The 21,263-nt window shown below is 53.5% G+C and overlaps 1 protein-coding gene across 2 annotated transcripts in view; it reads right to left on the reverse strand.

The window, feature by feature from the left end:
* The window catches only part of AGO2 (argonaute RISC catalytic component 2), a 114,371-nt gene that overhangs the window by 6,824 nt on the left and 86,284 nt on the right, over positions 1-21,263 (reverse strand). For both annotated transcript variants that reach the window (XM_032247108.1, XM_032247117.1), the window contains exons 11-17: positions 20,455-20,588; positions 17,959-18,143; positions 16,346-16,505; positions 13,220-13,310; positions 10,316-10,510; positions 8,831-8,965; positions 1,929-2,030 (exon numbers count right to left, since the gene is read on the reverse strand). In XM_032247108.1, the coding sequence (XP_032102999.1) occupies positions 1,929-2,030; positions 8,831-8,965; positions 10,316-10,510; positions 13,220-13,310; positions 16,346-16,505; positions 17,959-18,143; positions 20,455-20,588 (1,002 nt within the window). The remainder of the gene's footprint in view (positions 1-1,928; positions 2,031-8,830; positions 8,966-10,315; positions 10,511-13,219; positions 13,311-16,345; positions 16,506-17,958; positions 18,144-20,454; positions 20,589-21,263) is intronic.

Below are 21,263 nucleotides of genomic sequence, written 5' to 3' on the forward strand. Positions count from 1 at the left end.
TATGTAATTTACTTATAATGGCAAGGAAAAAACCTCTAATGAAAGTTATACATTAGGCCTGGCATGGTGGCTTACGCCTATAATCCCAGCACTTTGGGAGGCTTAGGCAGGCAGATCACGTGAGGTCAGGAGTTCAAAACTAGCCTGGCCAAGATGGCGAAACCCAGTCTCTAGTAAAAATACAAAAATTAGCCGAGTATGTTGGTGTGTGCCTATAATCCCAGCTACCCAGGAGTCTGAGGCAGGGGAATCGCTGGAACCCGAGAGGCAAAGGCTGCAGTGAGCCAAGATTGCGCCACTGTACTCCAGCCTGGGCGACAGAGTAAGACACCGTCTCAAAGAAAAAAAAGTTACACATTAGCAGTAACACTGTAGAAGCAAGAGTGTGAACGTGAGTACCACTTTACATACCTCCTGGGGGTGATCGTTTGAAATGAAAGCAGCACCAGCTGCTGACTGTGGGGCTCTCTGCCACCTCTGCCCGCCTGCCTGCCCGCCTCCCAGGCCCTTCCCACAACAACCTGTCCAGCACAGTCCCTGCCACCTGCTCCGTGTCTGGACCGGTGCTGAGGGCCCTGGTGCTGGCGGGCCGTGGAACATTCGTCCCTGATGCTCCACTGCACACGCTCTGGCACTCCTTTCCTGGCATGTGACTAGTGGCTGTCACAGGGGCCCAGGGGAAGTGAGGGCATCTGTCTCCGTGGGTTTGCTAAGGACACAGCAGCAGTGGCAACCTTGGGCCATAAACAGCCCACCAGAGAAGCATCCCCAGTTAGAAAGATTTTGGGCAGAAAGTTCAGGGAGAAGAGTTTGCCCAGGAAACACGCCTAGGAAGCCCTGCTGGGTAAGGCTACCTGACCAGGAGGGAAGGGCAAACACAGGCAGGGCACGGCCCCAGGTACATCTCACCAGCCCTGGCAAAGGAAGCCAGGGCCGGGACAGGTGCTTTGGACCAAGAAATGTCACAAACTCTGCGCACACTCCATCACTTGCTTCTCACTAAGGCTTCCAACAGCGAAACCCACTCTCCGCTCCCAGGCCGCCGTCTAGACCAGCCCCCATTCTTTCTCTGTCAGGCATGTGAATAATGTGACATTTTTAGATATTTCCAATGTAATATTAAAGGTATGTACAAAGTTCACAGCAAATCCTCAAACTCCAGGGTTCAAATCCTTTGGGAAGGGATATTCAAGTCCTTACTTATACTTTAAAATCCAAGAGCCCCTGTGATGAAGCTCCCTGCAGGCAGGGATGGCACGTGATCAAGGCTCCTCCCGTCCCCAGGCTGAGGCTCTGCAGAGCCGGGTGGGGCAGGTGTTTCCGCGGACATGGTGTTCCTGTGGGTCAGGGCTCACCAGCATTGCCTTCAGCCAGATGGGGGTCCCCTCAGGAGGGAACCCAGGAAAGCCCCGAGGTGATAACCTGATAACCAACACCGTGGCCAACTTCTCCGAGTGCCCAGTCCTTGCCTGGAGTCTGGCCCTGGCCAGTGATTGTGCGAGGAGGGACAGCAAGGCTGACTGCGCCAAGTGCTTGTGAACTGACATGGAGGCTGCCCCACGTGGCCCCTACAGCAGCCTTCCTAGCCGCCACCCCATGGCAGCCCGAGCACCCCATTCCTGCTCAGACCTCACCTTCCAACTCATGAAGCTCCAGGCGCACCACACCCCCGGCTCCCCAGGGGCCTTGGCACTCCTGGCTCCTCAGCCCTAGCAAATGGGACTTCCTTCCTCTGGGAATCCCATGCTGACCACCCCACTGTCCCCACCAGCGCCTCACATAGCCTGGGTCCTGGGTCCCCTGGCTACTGCCTGTCTGGGCCCCTCATACCACATCTCACGTGCCAGCCAGAGCACAAGTGTTTGCTGAACACGGAGATGACATGGCAGATGGCCAAGACTCTGTACAAAAGGGGCTCCCGTCCTTACCTGGATGCCAGCATGGCTGCACAGGTAGAAGTCGAACTCGGTGGGGTGGGTGATTTTCGTGTCCACAGTCGTGCCTGCTGGAATGTTTCCACTTTTCCCAACCTTCAGCAACACAGGCATCTCGTTAGACACGGCCAGCGACCGGCAGAGCCAAGCAGGTGAGCCAGGCAGCCGTGCCACCTGCTGGCCAGGGTGCCCTATTTTGAAGTTTGTAAATTGGCTAATACAGGTGCTGGGTGGTATAGCTTTAAATAAAATTTAACAAGTGCTAACCACCAAGTTAAATTAGTTAACACTCTATGTGGGGTGGGGTTATTTTCTGTCAACTCTCATGAAGGCCCATGAGTTAAATGCAGTCTTTTCACTGCAGAATGTGCCTTTAATGCCTTAAGAGTTCTTCACTATGTTTGGTGTTATTTTGATTTGAGGTCACGACGGAAACTGTCACCAATATACAACTCTAAAGCCAAACCGGGTGATTGGCTGTAGACAGGACATCAACCAAGTGCAGGCACACCAGCGCTCCAGGTGGAGGAGCTGGGGGGCTCCGAACGTTGTCAGGAGCACCTGCTCCCAGCACCTGTGACAACGGGGCAGCTCCATCGGAGACTGTCCCAGAGGCTGGGAGCAGTTCATTTAAGCATTCAATGGTGGAATTACAAGGTCACAAGCATGGGTCAAAAAGCCAGCCAATGGCCGGGCGTGGTGGCTCAAGCCTGTAATCCCAGAACTTTGGGAGGCCGAGGCGGGTGGATCATGAGGTCAAGATCTCCAGACCATCCTGGTCAACATGGTGAAACCCCGTCTCTACTAAAACTACAAAAAATTAGCTGGGCATGGTGGCGCGTGCCTGTAGTCCCAGCTACTCAGGAGAATTGCCTGAACCCAGGAGGCAGAGGGTGCGGTGAGCCGAGATCACGCCATTGCACTCCAGCCTGGGTAACAAGAGTGAAACTCCGTCTCAAAAAAAAAAAAAGCCAGCCAAGAATCAAGCACAGCCACCACAGCAGCAAATTCCCACCCACAAGCCCGGCCCAGCATTTAGCAGGGTCCCTGATGATTTTTTTTTTAGTTGTACAAATATTCCAAATATACATACAAAAAAGAATCTCCAGTGTGCTCCCTTCCTTGTAAGCTTTTTTTAAAAATATATTTTTGTGATTTAGAGGCAGGGTCTCGCTCTGCCGCCCAGGCTGGAGCGCAGTGCTGCAACCACAGCTCACTGCAGCCTCAAACTCCTCAGGCTGTCCTCTCACCTCAGCCTCCCAAGTAGCTGGGACGACAGGCACATGCCACCACACTTAGCTAAGTTTATATTTTATTTTCTGTAGGGTCAGGGTCTTGCTATGTTGCCCAGAATGGTTGTGAACTCTCAGCCTTTAGTGATCCTCCTGCCTCAGCCTCCCAAAGACTAGGATTACAGTCATGAGCCACAAACCTGGTCTAGATTTTTAAACAAATATTCGGAAATGGTTGTCTGCTCTGGATCTCTTCTAGACCATGTCCCCCCCGGCTCCTTTTCCTGGTGCAATCTCAAATAGACTTTATTCTTTCTACACACACTTAAAATGTCCTTGCTACATATTCAAGTATCCACTAGTACTATAATTTATTGCTTTTAAAGTCTTAAAACTGTAGACATGTATCGCATTTACATATTTTGCTACTCGTTCTTTTGCTCAATATTACAATGTTGAGATGTATCCATTTGATAGATACAGTTTACTAATTTTCATTACTGTATAGAAATACTGACATGTGGCTGGACACAGTGGCTCAGGCCTGTAATCCCAGCACTTTGGGGGGCTGAGGCAGGCAGATTACCTGAGGTTGGGAGTTTGAGACCAGCCTGACCAACATGGAGAAACCCGTCTCTACTGAAAATACAAAACTAGCCAGGCGTGGTGGCTCATGCCTGTAATCCCAGCTACTCGGGAGGCTGAGGTGGGACTGGGCCAAGTGCTTTCAAGTGCTAACTCAGTTAATGCTCCCATATCTTTCTCAACATGACAAAGGGAGGCTCAGTGAAAGCTCACAGTCAAGTGGCCAGGACATGCACGGGCTGGATTCAAGCCCAGGCTGTAAGGCTGCTGGCCTGGCACTTTAACCACATTCTCGACAAACCTGGTGTTATCAGGCTAACCTCATAATGTGAGTTAATAAGTGAAGTCATTTCCCCCCATTTCCCATTCTCTGCCACACTCTACCTATTCTTGAAGGTTTGGTAAAACTTGCCTTGGCTGGGTATGGTGGCTCACACCTGTAATCCCAGCACTTTGGGAGGCTGAGGCAGGCAGATCAGGAGGTCAGGAGATGGAGACCATCCTGGCCAACATGGTAAAACCCCATCTCTACTAAAATACAAAAATTAGCTGGGTGTGTGGTGGCATGCACCTGTAGTCCCAGCTACTCAGAAAGCTATGGCAGGAGAATCACTTGAACTCAGGAAGCAGAGGTTGCAGTGAGTTGAGATCGCACCACTGCACTCCAGCCTGACATGTGACAGAGACTCCGTCACAAAAACAAACAACAACAAAAAAACTTGCCTGTAAAACTCTCTGTGCCTGATGCCTTTTGAGGTGAGAAGCTTTTAACAATTATTATTGAACTATCCTTGGCCGGGGTGGTGGCTCACGCCTGTAATCCCAGCACTTTGGGAGGCCAAGGTGGGCAGATCACCAAGTCAGCAGATCGAGACTAGCCTGGCCAACATGGTGAAACCATGTCTCTACTAAAATACAAAAAGCTGGGCATAGTGACTCGTGCCTGTAATCCCAGCTACGTGGGAGGCTAAGGCAGGGAATAACTTGAACCCCGGAAGCGGGGGTTGCAGTGAGCCGAGACTGCACCACTGCACTCCAGCCTGGCAACAGAGCAAGAATCCATCTCAAAACAAACAAAGAAACAAAAAACAAACACAAAAAACCCCACAATGATTATTGAACTATCCTCTTGAGCTAATTTTGGTAATTCATATAGTTCTACCAACAACTGTTAACATTTTTTTATAAGCTTCCAAATTTATCGGCATAAAGTTAATGATACTCCATTATGATTTAAATAATGCATACCTTTTCTGCAGTTATAGTTTCTTTTTTGCTCCTGATATCTATTTTTTTTTAAGATGGAATCTTGCTTTGTTGACCAGGCTAGAGTGTAGGGGTACAATCTCAGCTCACTGCAACCTCTGCCTCTCAGGTTCAAGCAATTCTCCTGCCTCAGCCACCCAAGTAGCTGGGATTACAGGTACTTACCAGCATACCCAGCTAATTTTTTTTCTTTCTCTCTCTTTTTTTTTTTTTTGAGACAGAGTTTCGCTCTCGTTGCCCAGGCTAAAGTACGATGGCACAATTTCGGCTCACCAAAACCTCCAACTCCTGGCTTCAAGTGATTCTCCTGCCTTAGCTTCCCAAGTAGCTGGGATTACAGTATCCACCACATGCGGCTAATTTTGTATTTTTAGTAGAGACCGGGTTTCTCCACGTTGGTCAGGCTGTTCTCAAACTCCCAACCTCAGGTGTTCCAGCTGCCTCAGCCTCCCAAAGTGCTGGGATTACAGGTGTGAGCCAGTGCACCCGGCCCTAACGTCACTTTTCAAAGCAGGTTTGCATTTCATTCATCTGTTTTATTTCTTCAGTTTCTACCTCATTTCCCATTCTAGGATGGGGAAGTTATGTGTAGCTGTCACCAGGAGTAAGCTGATTTCGGAGCCCTCTGCCTCCTGGCAACAGAGATCTGGGGCTGCGAGGGAAGGGAGGGGGCAGGGAAAGGGGAAGGCACCCAAGGCCAGGAGTGCCTCAGCCGTCTCTTGAACTCCTGGGGACTGAGTTCTCTTATTCCCATTCTTCCGATGGCGTTGGGCTTATTTTTATCATTCTCTTTGTTGTTGTACAACAAATTTGCCTAAATCTACAGACTGCACTGTGTAGCTGGATTGCATAAGGCTTGACAGGACATTCTCATTTTTGTTCGGTTCTGAGTACTTTGTGGTTTCTATTCTTGTTACATGTTTAATGCATGAGCTACTCCGCAGTGAATTGAAAGTTTAAAACATTCTTCAACTTCGTTTCTACTGTTGATTTGAAGTTTAATTGTATGATGATAAAAAAAAAAATATGGCTTATTTGAGACTGAAGTTTGGAAATTTCCTGAGACTTCCTTTGTCCTGGTAGAAGGCCAACTCTTATAACCCTTCCATGTCAACTCAGCTATTTGTAGGGAAGATTCTATCTATTAGACCTGGCTTGGCTTGTTCATTTCACTTTTCCAATTTTCAGGGTTCTCTTCTTTTTAAGACAGGCTAGAGTGCAGTGGTGCAATCACAGCTCATTGCAGCCTCAACCTCCTGAGCTCAAGCAATTCTCCTGCCCACCCTCCTCAGCCTCCTGAGTAGCTGGGACCATACACAACTAATTTTTAAATTTCTCTCAGAGATGGTTTCATGGCCGGGCGTGGTGGCTCACGCCTGTAATCCCAGCATTGTGGGAGGTTGAGGCAGGTGGATCACCTGAGTGAGGTCAAGAGTTCAAGACCAGCCTGGCCAACCTGGTGAAACCCCATCTCTACCTAAAATACAAAAATTAGCAGCGTGTGATAGCAGGTGCCTGTAAGCTCAGCTACTCAGGAGGCTGAGGCAGGAGAATCATTTGAACCCGAGAGGCAGAGGTTGCAGTAAGCCAAGATTGTGCCATTGCACTCCAGCCTGGGCAACACAGTGAGACTCCATCTCAAAAAAAAAAAAAAAAAAAAAAAAAAAAGGGAGACGAGGTTTTATTTTGTTGCTCAGGCTGGTCGTGAACTCTTGAACTAATGTGATCTTCCTGCCCTGGCCTCCCAAAATGGTGGGATTACAGGCATAAGTCACCATGCTTGGCCCTAATTTTTAGTATTTATTCATTTTTGCCTTGAAAAAGTTTAACAGAGCTGTGTTAAAATACCCCACTTTGATGGTGTGTTCATCAATTTCTCCTTAAAAATCTGCTAGTTTTTGTTTTACATTTTTTTCTTTACATAATTTGGTGTTAGGTACATTCAAGCTCATTAGTTGCTATATCTTATGGGTGAATCCTTCCATTTATTTATTTATTTTTAGGTTTTTTTCTTCTTTGAGAGAGTCTCACTCTGTCGCCGAGGCTGGAGTACAGTGGTACCATCTCAGCTCACTGCAACCTCCACCTCCCAGGTTCAAGTGATTCTCCTGCCTCAGCCTTCTGAGTAGCTGGGATTACAGGCACCCGCCATCACACCCAGCACATTTTTATTTTATTTTATTTATTTGTTTTTTTTAGTAGAGACAGGGTTTTGCTGTGTTGGCCAGGCTGGTCTCAGTCTCCTGACCTTAGGAGATCCACCCGCCTCGGCCTCCCAAAGTGCTGGGATTACAGGCACGAGCCACTGCGCCCAGCCTGGTGAATGATTTCTTTTACTGTGATAAAACAGTCTTTTTCTGGCTGGGCGCGGTGGCTCACGCCTGTAATCCCAGCACTTTGGGAGGCCGAGGCGGGTGGATCACAAGATCAAGAGATCGAGACCATCCTGGCCAACATGGTGAAACCCCACCTCTACTAAAAATACAAAAATTAGCCAGGTGTTTGGCCAGCTACTTGGGAGGCTGAGGCAGAAGAATCGCTTGAACCGGGAGGCAGAGGTTGCAGTGAGCCGAGACTGCACCACTGTGCTCCAGCCTGGCGACAGAGCAAGACCTCATCTCAAAAAAAAAAAAAAAAAAAAGTCTTTTTCCTCACTGTGATGCTTAACTTCTGTTTCTTCTTCCATTTGCACAACAAGCCCTCCCTGTGTCCTTGCCTGGGCACAGCTGTAGGGAGCCCCACACTCTGTTTCTTTCCTGGGTGCTGGGTGGATATTATTACCCCTCCGCCTTCCAGCCCTACCCTGGCCAGGTCACCGTGTTCTAGCTGTGGGTCTAAGGCCTTTTTTCTAGGCAGGTCTGTTTCCTTAGGCAGCAACCTTGATGCTGTGCAGTTAGGACCATGTGTAAAGGTGTGGGTTTATTTTCACTTATCCTACAAGGACAGGGAAGATACTTCTAACCTGGGTCTCCTATCTGTCTTCAGCTGCGGAGAATTCTCAGCTGTTCTATCTACAAATCTTGCTCCTCCCCATTCTCCTTCTGGAAACCCGTGAGATGAACCGTGGCGCTTCCACGCCGCCATCTCTCCCCTCCCCTTCCAGCCCCGTCACAGTGACCCATCGGAAGGGTCTGAGTTTACACCACTCTGCCAGTTCTTGCAGTTCCTTGCTGTGGTTTCTAACGGGGTCCTTTTCAGAGCCACCTCTTCTGTTAATCTACTAGGTAAGTGACATCTTCTGCCTAGACCCAGGCCTACAGGATTTACAAATTAAGGCTTTTTGGTGGGGCCCAGTGGCTCACACCTGTAATCCCAACACTTTGGCAGGCCAAGGAAAAGGATGGCTTGAGCCCAGGTGTTCGAGACCAGCTTGGACAACATAGTAAGACCCTGTCTCCATTTAAAAAAAAAAAAAAAAAAAAAAAAAAAAAAAAAAAAATTAGCCAGGAGTGATGGTGCATGCCTGTAGTCCTAGTTGCCAGGGAGGCTGGGAGACGGGAGGATTGCTTGAGCCCAGGAGCTGGAGGCTGCAGTGAGCTATGATCGTGCCACTGCATTCTAGCCTGGGTGACAGAGCCAGACCCCATCCTGGAAGAAAACAAAAACTAAAACCACCAAAACAACAAAAAAGCCTTCACCAAGTCAAGGACAGCCTTCTCTAGTGCCCAAGCCTGGGTCCCCATGAGGCCCCTTGGAGGACGGAGTCACTCCAGAGCGTGGAACAGCAGCACTGTGGCCACAGGTTCCCAGTGAGCATGGCTCGGGGTGTGGGGCTGAGGGGAGCGCCGTGCCTGGCATCCTGCGGAAACTCACCCGCTCGTTCTTGTCCGTGCAGAAGAGCCGCGTGTGGTGCCGCTTCTGCACCACGATGAACGTGATCCCGGGCTGGTAGTCTTTCTCCAGCTTGATGCAGGCCTCGCGGATGGCCAGCAGCTCGTGGTGGAGAACCTAGGGGCCCGGGAGGGGAGGAGGCCGTGTTTAAAGACGGTAGTGCGTGTGAGCAATGGTCCCGCGTGTGCTATCTGGGTTTAGGAACGCCCAGCCGTGGTGATTCGGAGAGACACTGAGTGTGTTCACGGGGAGATGAAAACACAGAGGGCAGACGCTATCCTCTCTACAGGGAGGACTGGATGGAGGAGGAGGGGCTTCGTGCTCAGAGTCGGGGAGAACACTTCCCCTGCAGGGCCCAGGAGGTTGTGTGGACCAGGGGTGCAGCCAAGGCCAGGGGCGCAGGCTGGGCTCTGAGCCCAGAAGGCACCCGCAGCGGCCAGGCTCCTGCAGAAGCTTGGGGCAGACTCCAAGCCAGGAAGTGCCAGCCGGTCAAGGTGTATCCCTTTAGTCCTCCCAGCAGGCCACGGGCCTCAGGACTGAGCTCTGCCTCCACTCTGGACTGGGAAGGCAAACACGGGAGCTGGGTTGCATGCCATCCAGCCTGTTGATCAAGGAGGCAGGTTCCTGAGCTCCTGGGCAGCCACCAAGGATGTGTTCCTACTGGGTGGGGCTCCTCCCTCAACAGGTCCGGGGTGGCTTTCTTCTGCTTTCCTTGCTAACACCTCCCAAGGAAGCGAGCGTGTGATGTGGAGAGGGGTGGGAAGGAATTGGCGCCAGCCAACAGGAGAAACATTCGGGGCACCCATCGTCCGAGTTCCAGGCCAGGATGGACTCATTCCTGCCCACAGGTCATCTTGTCCGGTGGGTGCTGCAGGTGCTCTCAACCAAAGACAGCAACAAAGCCATCACCCTTCTGCGATGGCTCCCCTGCCCATCCAGACGCAGTGACCCACTATGGCCATCCCTGCCATTCTCCACATCCAGACAGTGGCCACGTTGGGGACCCTACTTTCAACAGAGCTGGCACCGATTCCTCCTCCCAGCCCTGCCTGCACACCTCTCACACTGCAGACAGCATCCCAGACACGATGTGCTCCCTGCCTTGCAAAAATACCCGACAGCTCTCCACAGCCTGCAAGGCAAAGCCAGGCTCTCGGGAAGCCCTCAGATGGAGCGCTGCTCTGTGAGTCAGCTGGACTCAAGCGTCTCTCCCTCATCTCTTGGTCCCCAAGCCCATACCCGCCCCTTCTCCTCTCCCTCCGTCCTGACTCAGCGTCACATGTCATGGTCTCGACAGCCCTGTGTCCCATCTCCTCCCCGGACCCCCTTCCGTGCTGTGAGAAGATCAGCCTTGGGGCCAAATGAAAGCCACACCATTCCTGTCACTTATCAAGTGTAGTTCTGCTGCACAAACAGGTGAATTACAGACCCTGGAGAAGGGGAGGAAAGGTTCCAAGAGGCACCTACCTGCTGGAACTGGCCCTCGGAGACGCCGTCGCGGTAGAAGATGATGCGGGTGGGCTTGAAGCGTGTGGACTTGTAGAACTGGATGAGGAGCTCGCGGACCATGGCGGCCAGGTCCTGAATGATCTCCTGCCGGTGCTGCTGCACGCGCACGGTGGCGCAGTAGCGATTGGGGTGGGCGTCCATGCTGCCCACCACCTGCAGGAACAGCCAGTGAGTGTGGTCAGGGGTTCCTGCAACTTTCCTCTCCTGGACTCTCGGGAAGATGGGGACAAGAAGTGTCCCTACCCTGGAACTCACGTCATGGTCAAGTGACAATAGCTGTCTGGTATGAATTCACAGCCTTTAGGCTTTCAGTGTCTGGCAACAGGGTTCATAAATACGTCCCAAATTACAACAGTTTGCCAACTTACATAGCTTAAAAAAATTTTTTTAATAAATAAATAAATAAATAAAAAGACTGGGCGCAGTGGCTCACACCTGTAATCCCAGCACTGTGGAGGCCCAGGTGGGCGGATCACCTGCGGTCAGGAGTTTGAGACCAGCCTGGCCAAGATGGTGAAAACCCCATCTCTACTGAAAATACAAAAATTAGCCAGGCAGCTACTCAGGGGCCTGCGTAAGGAGAATTGCTTGAACCCAGGAGGTGGAGGTTGCTGTGAGCCAAGATCATGCTACGGCACTCTAGCCTGGGCGACAGGGTGAGATTCTGTCTCAAAAACAAAAGAACAGATTAGAACTCTCCTCTGCTTAGGATCAGAAGTGGCTGAATTCATCAGTCCAAAGAAGACAATGGGTGGGCGTGCCCCTATTTCTTCCAAAGAAACTACAAGCACATCAACGTGCAGCATCCCAAAGGCACGGCAGCCAGGCCAGCAGCCACTGAAGTGCCACGGCCACAAAGAGGGCAGAACGGCTCTGCAGGTCTTCTGTCGGGCAGGGGAGTGTAAGGATGAGGCGGCCCAGCCCGTGGAGGGAACTGGGTAGATCCCCAAGTGCTGCTCCAGCCCCTGGCTGGGGAAGGCGAGGTCCTTACATTTTGAAAAACACTGACGGAAATAAAACCTCTTATGTCACTGAAAAATAGGAACTGCTTCTTGGCAATCTGCCTCCTCCTTCGTAAATCCTTACAGAACAAGTTCTCTCCCAGTGAATTCTTCCACTATTCCACGTCCTTTGTCCTGCCTTGGGCTATAATTTTTCTCTTAAACCAAGAGAAAAATAAATAAGCTCTGAAATGTTTCCAGTTGGTATAAACAGAAATACATTAACATAAACAGAAATCTGTTCCTATTGATTGAGAATCGTAGGGATAGGGGATAAACACACAGCTTTCTCTGTTCCTGAAAACTTGAAAAAACAATCTAAGGCTCCAAAAGCCTGAGATATGCTTGAACGCCTCATAACATGTGTGCAGAAAAAAAGCTAATGGGGACCAGGTGAGGCAGGGACAGGGGAGTGGGCCAGCCTGCTGTGCTGCGAGCTTTCCCCAGCTACAGGACCCTCGGGGCTCCCTCCCAGGCAACTGGTGCCCCGCTGTGCCTCCGAGATGGCCGTGTGGTGCTTCACCATCAGAGGAAAGGGCTGAAAACGACTCAGCATGGGCAGGTTCGGCGGCTTATGCCTGTCATTCCAGTACTTTGGGATGTTGAGGCGGGTGGATCACCTGAGGTCAGGGGTTCGAGGCCAGCCTGGCCAACATGGTCTTGAAAAAATACAAAAATTAGCCAGCCACGGTGCCAGGTGGCTGTAATCCCAGCGACTCGGGAGGCTGAGGCATGAGAATTGCTTGAACCTAGGAGGCAGAGGTTGCAGTGAGCTGAGATTGCACCACTGCGCTCCAGCCTGGGTGACAGTTATTCTGTCTCAAAAAAAAACAACCAAAATAACAAAACAAAAAAACGCCTCAGCAAAGTGAGCAGCACCGTAAGCACGGGCGTGGTGGGGTTGTGATTATCACGCCAAGCAGGAATTAGCTGGCACGATGTCAGCTTCCTAATGGAAGTGTGCCTGGGTAACACCAGAGAATGGATCATATGCTGGTCTCCTTCTGCCTGGGCAGCTTGAATGGCTTCCCCGTGTCCCAGATAGATTCTCCTGCCTCCATATTGCCTCCCAGCTAATGCAATAATCACGCTAGCATTTTCTTTTTCTCTTTCTGCCTTTTTTTTCTTTTGAGACAAAATCTCACTTTGTTGGCCAGGCTGGAGTGCAAGTGGCCTGACCTCGTCTTGCTGCAGCCTCCACCTCCTGGGCTCCGGCTCCTCCCACCTCAGCCTCCGACGTAGCAGGGGCTACGGGCACACCACCACCTCCAGCTCTTTTTGTAGAGATGGGGGTTCATCGTGTTGCCCAGGCTGGAATGTGAGCATTTTTTGAGCATCTACTACGTGCCAAGCACTTAACTACATCATTTCCTAATACTCCCATGAGGTCGACATTTGTTTTCTCATTTTACACCCAAGAAAGTTCTGAAGCAATATGCTCACTGCCCAAGAGCAACAGAAGGAAAACAGATGCAGCTCTGGCCTGTCTGAGGTTTGGGGCTGTGTCCCTAGACAGAGTTTTCACACCCTGGGGGCTCGGGGTCATCACACCCTAGGCTACCAGTGGCCAGTCAGGCCCCCATGTGCAAGGGGACTCCTTGAACCTCAGACCTCCCCGAGGGCTGGGATTCCAGGCATGAGCCCCCGTGCCTGCCCTCCAGCTGCTTCTTAGAACTTATTTTGTGTCATTGTAGTAACCCATCCAAACACCTCTCTCCCACACGACCCTGGCCTCCCTACTGCAGCTTAGTGAGACCCCATGCCTCTCAGGAAGGAACCCTGGCCACACTGTGGCAGCGGGACCTTGACAGGGTCCCGAACATCATTAACAAGAGACCCGTGGGAAAGTGCTGACACTCACGGCGGCAATGGAGGGCTTCTTCCCGTCCCCGGCGGGCGGGTGAGTGACATCCGCTCCCAGAAAGATGACGGGCTGCTGGAACACCGGCGGCCTGCGGAGAGGAGCAGCGTCAGGGGCCACGGCGAGACACGCCTGGACCTCTCACCCTAGGAGGTGCCATCGTCCTGTTTTGGAGGTGGTCAGTGTGTCAAGGTGATCCTTTTGAAAAGAATCCTGATCTTCTAACAGGAATACCGAAAACCTTGCAGATTAAATGATATGAGGTCTGAAATCTGCTTCAGAATGGCCAGAGGTTGGGGCTTGGGTGGAGTGCACCCCACCCAGAGGGGCCAGGGGCTGACAGCTGTGGAGGTGCGGCTCAGGCCAGGGAGTACTCACTCTCCACCCTCCACAGCCACACCCATGCCAGGCTTTCTCACCAACCCCCCAGGCCTGCTGGCTCTTTGTTGGGGTGGGGGCTGCCCTGAGTGTGGACGGATCTTGAGTGGCAGGCCTGGCGTTCACCCACTGGAGTCCACCAGCACCCCCTCTGGCCTGACACTCCAGTGTGTGTCCAGACATTACCACATACCCCTGGCAGCAAAACTACCCCACAGGGAACTTTCAGACCCTGAGTGTATCCCAGCGGTGGCTTCCTCGGGAGGCAGCTGGCGAGGGAGCAGGGATAGGCACATGGGCCTCGGGCTCTCCGGGGAAAGGCCAAGGCTAACAGCACCTCCCTCTGGGCACTGCTGCCGGGTTGAGAGTGCACCGCCCTGCACCCCACCCAGCCTTGCCTGGGCGCTGCAGGCAACATCAGGAAGCATCAGAAGTGGCCGCTCTGCCAGCCCTGCTACCCTCGCCTCTGCTGCCCTCTCCCGGCATCCATGTCCCCACGAGCTTGTGACTCACTCCCCGCCCACTCTCTCTCCAGCGGAGCTCCCTGAGTCAGCCAAACCCATCACTGCTCACGCTGGCTCCCAGGCCCCTGCTAGTCAGACTTCCTGTGGCCACAGCAACAAGGCTCCTCTTCCCAAGGTCACTGGTGACCTCTGCATCACAGACCCACGGCCATGCCTCCAGCCTCGCTGCATCTGGCTGGCCACAGGACACACTTCCTTTGGTGCCTAGGGCCCTGTGCCTGGCCTCCCCACCCCAGCCTCTCCCATCTCCGCTGCTGGTTCCTCCCACTCCAGGCCTTCAACTCCAGCCTTCTCCAAGGCCCAGGGCTTGGGCTACCACCTGTCTGCTTGAGGATTCCTGGATCCTGTCTCCCCTGACGCCAGCCTCCTGGTTCCCAGTGTCCACTCAACCTCTGCACTCAGAAGCTCCACAGAGGCCTCGTGGTCCAGTTCACCCACATCCGGTGCTCACCTTCCCAAAAGCCTCCCTGTCTAATGCCGACGGGGTCTCTCCTGCAGTCCGGCCAAGAGCCTAGATTTTTCCTTCAGGCACAGCCCAATCCAACCTGCCAGCAAGCCCTGGGGCTCTCTATTCAAAACAACTCAGACTCTAGGCGCTCCCTCCCCATCCCCCTGCTCTGGCCTGGCCAGGCCACCAGCCCTTCTCGGCTTCATGGACCCAGAGCTGGCCACGCTGTTAGTCAGGTGCCTCCAGACGGCCCCAGCCGACTGGAGGGAGCCTTAGTTCCCCAGCGGCCCCTAGGCTGCACGTGGGCGGGCCTGTCTCCTGTCTGCCCTCACGGCCCTCCCACAGCTCTGCTGTGCACCTGCCACCTGTGTGATGGGCTCATGATCGTCTCACCTGGGTGCCTCCACCAGGATTTCTGGCCCTGTGCTGCCCAATTATGGCCCAGACTCCCTGCACACAGTAGGCACTCAATAAATACAGAACCTGTGGACTAAGGAGCAGCACTTTCAGTTCTCAGGCAGCTCCGGATTGGTCTTCGCTCATTCCCATGAACCTGTCTCACCACAGGGCCCGTGCCCACGCCCACAGCCGTCCGACTTGGAATCCGGGTTCTTCCCACGGTATCTCCCTGTTCCCTGATGAATTCAACGGACTGTTTCCGGGAGTGTATAACTCGGTGGCCCTCAAAGCCTGGTCCTGCGTGCAGCAGCATCAGCACTGCGCGTCCACTTGCTAGGGGTGGAAATTCCTGGCCCCGATCAGTCCTGCTGAGTAGGACACTCTGGAAATGAGCCCCGCTGGGGTTCAGATGTGAGGACACTGTGGTGACCCAGCACAGGCCTGTGCACACAGCAGGGGCTCACCACCGCCCACTTGCCAAATACAGAGGGTCACTGCCTTAAGGCAGTTCAATTTAGGATTCTTAACTCTGTGATGGTGAGGGCGAAGGAGATTTAGCACACTGCCTGGCTTAGGATGGCTTTCTCAGATGAGCCCCACCGTGACTGCGAGCTCCAGCAGATCCGCACCACGGGGGCTGCCCACAGCCTCCACAGACCCCTTCTGCACAAATGCACACGTTATCTGATTCTACGTATTCTCCGTTGTCATCCAAATGTTAAGAGAACTGCCAGGGTTGGCAAAGATGCTGGTCATCGTGGAGACGTCTTTCTCGCCTACATCACAGGTTGGTGGCCTCAGAGGAGTGGAAGAAGCAAACACCGGCCCCGCCCTAGACTGGATGCTTAGTGGGTCAGGACATGCCCAATGAGGGTGCAGCTCCATCACCCCCCACACCGTCAGCCCTGAGCCTCTGAGGCAGGCAGGTGGCCACACGTCCTGCCCTGGCCTGGGAGCTGCCAACAGTGTGTCCCATAAGGAGCTTTCAGTCCAAAGTCCCAGCATGATGTAGCATCCATGCCCAGCCTGGTGTGGGAAGCATGGGGGTCCCTGGTCCACACAGCAGTTACTGCTGCGGAGGGGGAAGCCCATCTTCTGGCCCCTTGAGGCGTGCCCTGCTCTGCCTTCCCCACTGACATTCAAGGCGTGAATTTCTGTGTCTGGAAACCCAGCCACAGTGCTCAAGCTCCTGCAGATGCCCCTGGCCCCCAGCAGAGCTTGAGCGGCCAGATCTATGTCTGACATCTTTGCTCTGCTGTGGCCAGGACAGCACTGGCCCAGGTGAAGGAACCCTGCCCTGCTGCACACCGCACCCCACCCGGCCAGGAGTCCCACAGTGCCTGGTCCGCAGGCGGACAGGAAGGCTCCGGGCCTCACCTGCCCTGGGGCAGCAGGATGTTGTTCACGCCTCCCAGCTTGACGTTGATCTTCAGACAGAGGTTGGACAGGGTCTGTGGCGTGGTCCTCTGCACGTTCTTCATCTGCACGCACTGCGTGGCCATCCCCAGTACCGTGTCTCCCACACGCTTGACCTCAGCTAAGGGACACAAGAGGCACAGACACAGCTCTGCTGGCGCCCCTTCCTCAGCCGGCCCCGAGCACAGCAGCTGCCACCAGCCCTCTCACCCCCATCTGGCAGTGCAACCACGGCAGCTGTGCTGGGCTTTGTGTGTCCCCCTCTGTCCAAGGTCACTGGCCCCGAGAGGGACCCCACGCTCCTTGGAGTCCAGGCTCCAGCACGGCCATGCCCACCTCGCCCAGGGCAGGCTTCCCCTCCTCCCTCAGGAAGGGAAGCTGGGTGAGTCTATCTCATCCCTCCAGTTTATGAACAAAACCATTTAAACCCCTAATCCAGGGCTCCAGGGCAAGAGAGAAAGAGCTCAGCTAGAAGGAAGGACTCACCACTCCTGCTTAGGAAGGCCACTCACACTGGCCGGGCGTGATGGCTCATGCCTGTAATCCCAGCACTCTGGGAGGCCGAGGCAGGCAGATCACCTGAGGCCAGGAGTTTGAGACCAGCCAGGCTAACACGGCGAAACCCCGTCTCTTCTAATAAAACAAAAATTAGCCAGGCATGGTGGCATGTGCCTGTAATCCCAGCTACTTGGGAAGTTGAGGAGGGAGAATCACTTGAACTCAGGAGGCGGAGGCTGCAGTTAGCCAAAATCACACCACTGTACTCAATTCTGTCTGAATTGAGACAAGCCAGCCCTTGTCTCAATTTAAAAAAAGAAAAATAAAAGGAAGGCCACTCACACCACAGTGCTCTGGCTGCAAGCAAATGCTTGGGTGGTTAAAAATAAAAACACTGGCACCCTCAAAATCCTTGGCAGATGTAAACCCGACATCAAAGAGCTCCATGGCTCCCCCCACCCCCCCAGCTATTCCTGGTCTCTTTCATGAAGCAACTGGTCAGCTGCTCACTGGGCAGCCTGGGAAACAGCGACTCCCAGGACAATGTCACCAGGATGTCAACAGCAATAGCTCTATCTTTCCTTCTTTTTTTGGGATGTTGAACTTGGAGGAGAGAAGTGTGGCTTTTACGTGTCAATAATGTGTCCATGGCTGGAGGTGGGGCCCTGTGGGTGACCCCCTGGCACAAAGGACTTTGGCAAAACTCCACAAAATTCTGTGGTGGGCAGAGAGATGACACATGGGCAGGGAGCTGACCTTAGTGCTACGCTCTGCGCATGGAACAAACGCACCTGCATCCAGCCGACACACATGTGGTGTGAGGGACATGCTGCCCACACACGTGCCAAGGCCTGTGCCACTTGAGGCTACTGGCTGCCCAGGACCATGGCGTCACACAGGACGACGGAAAGGTCCTGAACACAGACGTGACAGTGATCAGAAGCCACCTCTTCTTTCTCAGCCTCCCGAAAGGAGCACCTTCTCAGTGCAGCAGAAACACAGAGGGGCTGTGGAAGGAACAAACACCCACAGAGACCACGACCCCTCCCCACAGCCAGCAGGAGGCCCACACCTACCGTATACCGGCGTCTTGCCGGGCAGAATGACCACCACCAGCTGCAGGCCTGCGTACGTGTTCTTCAGGTGCCGGAACATGGGCTCCACGCTGTCCGCCCCCTGCGCGTATTTGCAGAAGCATGGCTGGCCCTGGATGGGCATGCCGGCGTCCCGCGAGATCTTTCTGAGCTGCTCTGTGAAGGACCTGGAGGAGAGGGCTCAGTTCGCTACGCTGCACTGGGAACGGCGAACTCAGACGGACCAGAGGCCCTCAAGCAAGGCCAGCATTTTTACGAGGCCCAAAGCACTGTTGCTGAGCTCAAAGCTTTTCTTTACGCCCCGGACAAAGCCAGAATTCAGAGCTACGTCTCCTAAAACATACTAACTCATGAGAAAGGTGAAGTGTGCTCAACAGACGTGTAAGGACACTTGAAAGTCACGTGTGGCTAACCCGCCATAACAGCAGCCTTTGCACCACGCTAACGCTGCCTCGAGGCGGCGGCGGCTCCGGAGCGGAGATGCTATGCTGTCCCTGCAGAGCTGCCGAGCAGCCCCGGGAGCTCTGGTGAAGGAGGCCAGCACTCTCCCCACGCACAGGGCAGGCACCGTCAGAGCGGGGGACATTTCCAGCTCACCGTCCTTCTAAATCTTTCCCCCCAGTTGTTCTGATGGGCACAACTTGGACCGCGTGACATCATCATGAGAGAAACACAGCACCCTGCGGCACAGCCCGAGGAGAGGCAGCAGCTGGCTGCGCCGGCCTTGAGAAGCTAGGGCGGGGTTGGAGGCAGGGCAGCGGCTGCTATTTTAAGCCGAAGACTAAGAATCATGTCACCTTCTACAATAAGGGCGAGGACACGGCACTCCAACCCAGCCAGTGTCCAATTTCCTGTACATTACAGCAGGTCAAGAAGCATGTGTGTGTCCACCCACATCTTCAGCTCCAGGACAGAGCGAAGGAAGGGGCCGAGGACAGAAGACAGGGCAGAAAGCGACCCCGTGTTCAGACCCTAACCTACTTCAGTTTGTTTCCCAGACCTCCTCTCTGGGCTTCCGGCTCCTCTGCCAGCAGTGTGGACACAAGGTGGCCTCAGAAGGACAGATGGCCACTTGCCAGCAAGATGTCAGCTCCAGGAGCCAGGCCCGTTCACGTCCGCCCTTGCTGGAACGGCCAAGGCACCCGCTACAACTCCCAGGCAGGAGTTCTCCCCTGTTGCCCCCACAGAGTGGGGAGCGAAGACTTTATGTTTCCTTTGAAGCCTGGCAAAAAGGCATGAGCCACACTGCTGTGTGCTCCCGACACCAGGTCCGGCTGGGCCCATCCCTGGCACAGCTGTGCTGACTGAGGCAAGGGTCCCGGCTGAGGGGTAGGCGCTACCATGGCACTCGGGCTTCCTAGAGGGCCCGGCACTCACCTGGGCGGGTGGCAGAGACACAAACGAAAACTTCTCTCCTCTTATTTCCATTACTCCCCTTGTACGGGAAGGAAGATAATACTCCCAGCCTTTCCACCTCTCTATTTCACCATCTCTTCCTGATTATTTTTCTTGAGATGGAATCTCACTTTTTTTACCCAGGCTGGAGTGCAGTGGCGTGATCTTGGTTCACTGCAACCTCTGCCTCCCAGGTTCAAGTGATTCTCCAGCCTCAGGGCCCCGAGTAACTGGGACTACAGGCATGTGCCACCACACCTAATTTTTATAATTTTTGTAGAGATGGGCTGGTCTCAAACTCCTGGTGGCAAGTGATCCTCCTGCCTCAGCTTCCCAAAGTGCTGGGGGTTACCAGCGTGAGCCACTGTGCCCAGCCCATCTCTCTCTGATTCGGTCTTCATTTTCTCCTTCTAACTTAATTTACACAAATATGGAGCTAAATTTTTTTTTAAATAACTGTAGTTCATTGAATCTAATTTTCTCTTTTGCCCTTACTTACAACTTCCTCACATCCTGTTTGGTTTTTTTTTGAGACAGAGTCTCACTCTGTCGCCCAGGCTGGAGTGCAGTGGTGTGATCTTGGCTCACTGCAACCTCCACCTCCTAGGTTCAAGTGATTCCTCCCTCAGCCTCCTGAGCACCTATACAGGGAGCATAGGCGTCCACCACCACAGCCAGCTAATTTTTGTATTTTTAGTAGACACGGGGTTTCACCATATTGGCCAGGCTGGTCTTGAACTCCTGACTTCATGATCCACCCACCTTGGCCTCCCAAAGTGCTGGTTTACAGGCATGAGCCACCGCGCCCAGCCAGATCCTGTTTGGTTCTGTCTATGGTCTGCACTACTTCTTGATGCTAACCGCAAAGGTGGGTCCCAGCAGCCAGAGAGGAACCGATGGGGCCTGCATGTCTTGCCCTGGCCCAGCCAGCGGTCTTTGACAGGGAAAGGCTGATGAACCCTGACATCAAAACCCATGCCAGCGCCCTCACCCCATCCCACCCACAGTCAGTCCTGCAAGTGTTCCCTCCAGCTGCCCAGCGGGCAGGACTCAGGCCGGAGCCTCTGCCTGTGGCGGCCTTACTTCAGATGGACTTCTGTGCACTGGCGCTGGGGGGCAAAGCACGCGATGGCCCACACCTTGATCTCGATGCCCGTGTGAAACTGCTTGTTCCGCATGTCCCAGACGCCCTGGACAGGGGTCGCAATCGCTTTATTCTGCAAATGGCAAAAGGTTCAGGGTGAGAAAAAATGGAAGACATATTCCTTTAAACCTGAGTTCATCACTCTCATTGTTGGTTCCCCGACCAACGACAGCTCCTCGGGTAAAGAACTTTCTTGTTGTTTCCTGTCTCTGACCTGCCTAGTGATGTAGACAGCCGGGAGGATGGTTAGATGCGTGGGCTGGTGGAGGCGGCTGGGTGGGCGGGTGGTTGATGGGTGGGTAAGGTGGGTGGGTGGTTGATGTGTGGATAAGGTGGGTGGATGGCTGTTTGATGGGTGGATAAGGTGGGTGGGTGGATAGTTGATGGGTGGGTAAGGTGGGTGGGTGTTTGATGGGTGGATAAGGTGGGTGGGTGGATGGTTGATGGGTGGGTAAGGTGGGTGGGTGGATAGTTGATGGGTGGGTAAGGTGGGTGGGTGGGTGGGTGGATAAGGTGGGTGGGTTAATGGTTGATGGGTGGACAGGGTAGGTGGGTGGATGGAGAATTGGATATGTGGGTGGGTGGGCAGATAGATGGACAGACGGATGGACGATCGGGTGGGGAGTAGACAGAGTCGGATGGAGGATGGATGGGTAAGTAATGAACAGACAGATGGGGGCTAAGCCAGGAGTGGGGAGGCCCAAAGCTCCATCCAACCTCATGGGTAGCCTGGAGGAACAGAGGTGCC

Source organism: Sapajus apella, unplaced genomic scaffold, assembly GCF_009761245.1.
Source record: "Sapajus apella isolate SASKATOON/1434 unplaced genomic scaffold, GSC_monkey_1.0 scaffold3, whole genome shotgun sequence".
NCBI lineage: Eukaryota > Metazoa > Chordata > Mammalia > Primates > Cebidae > Sapajus > Sapajus apella.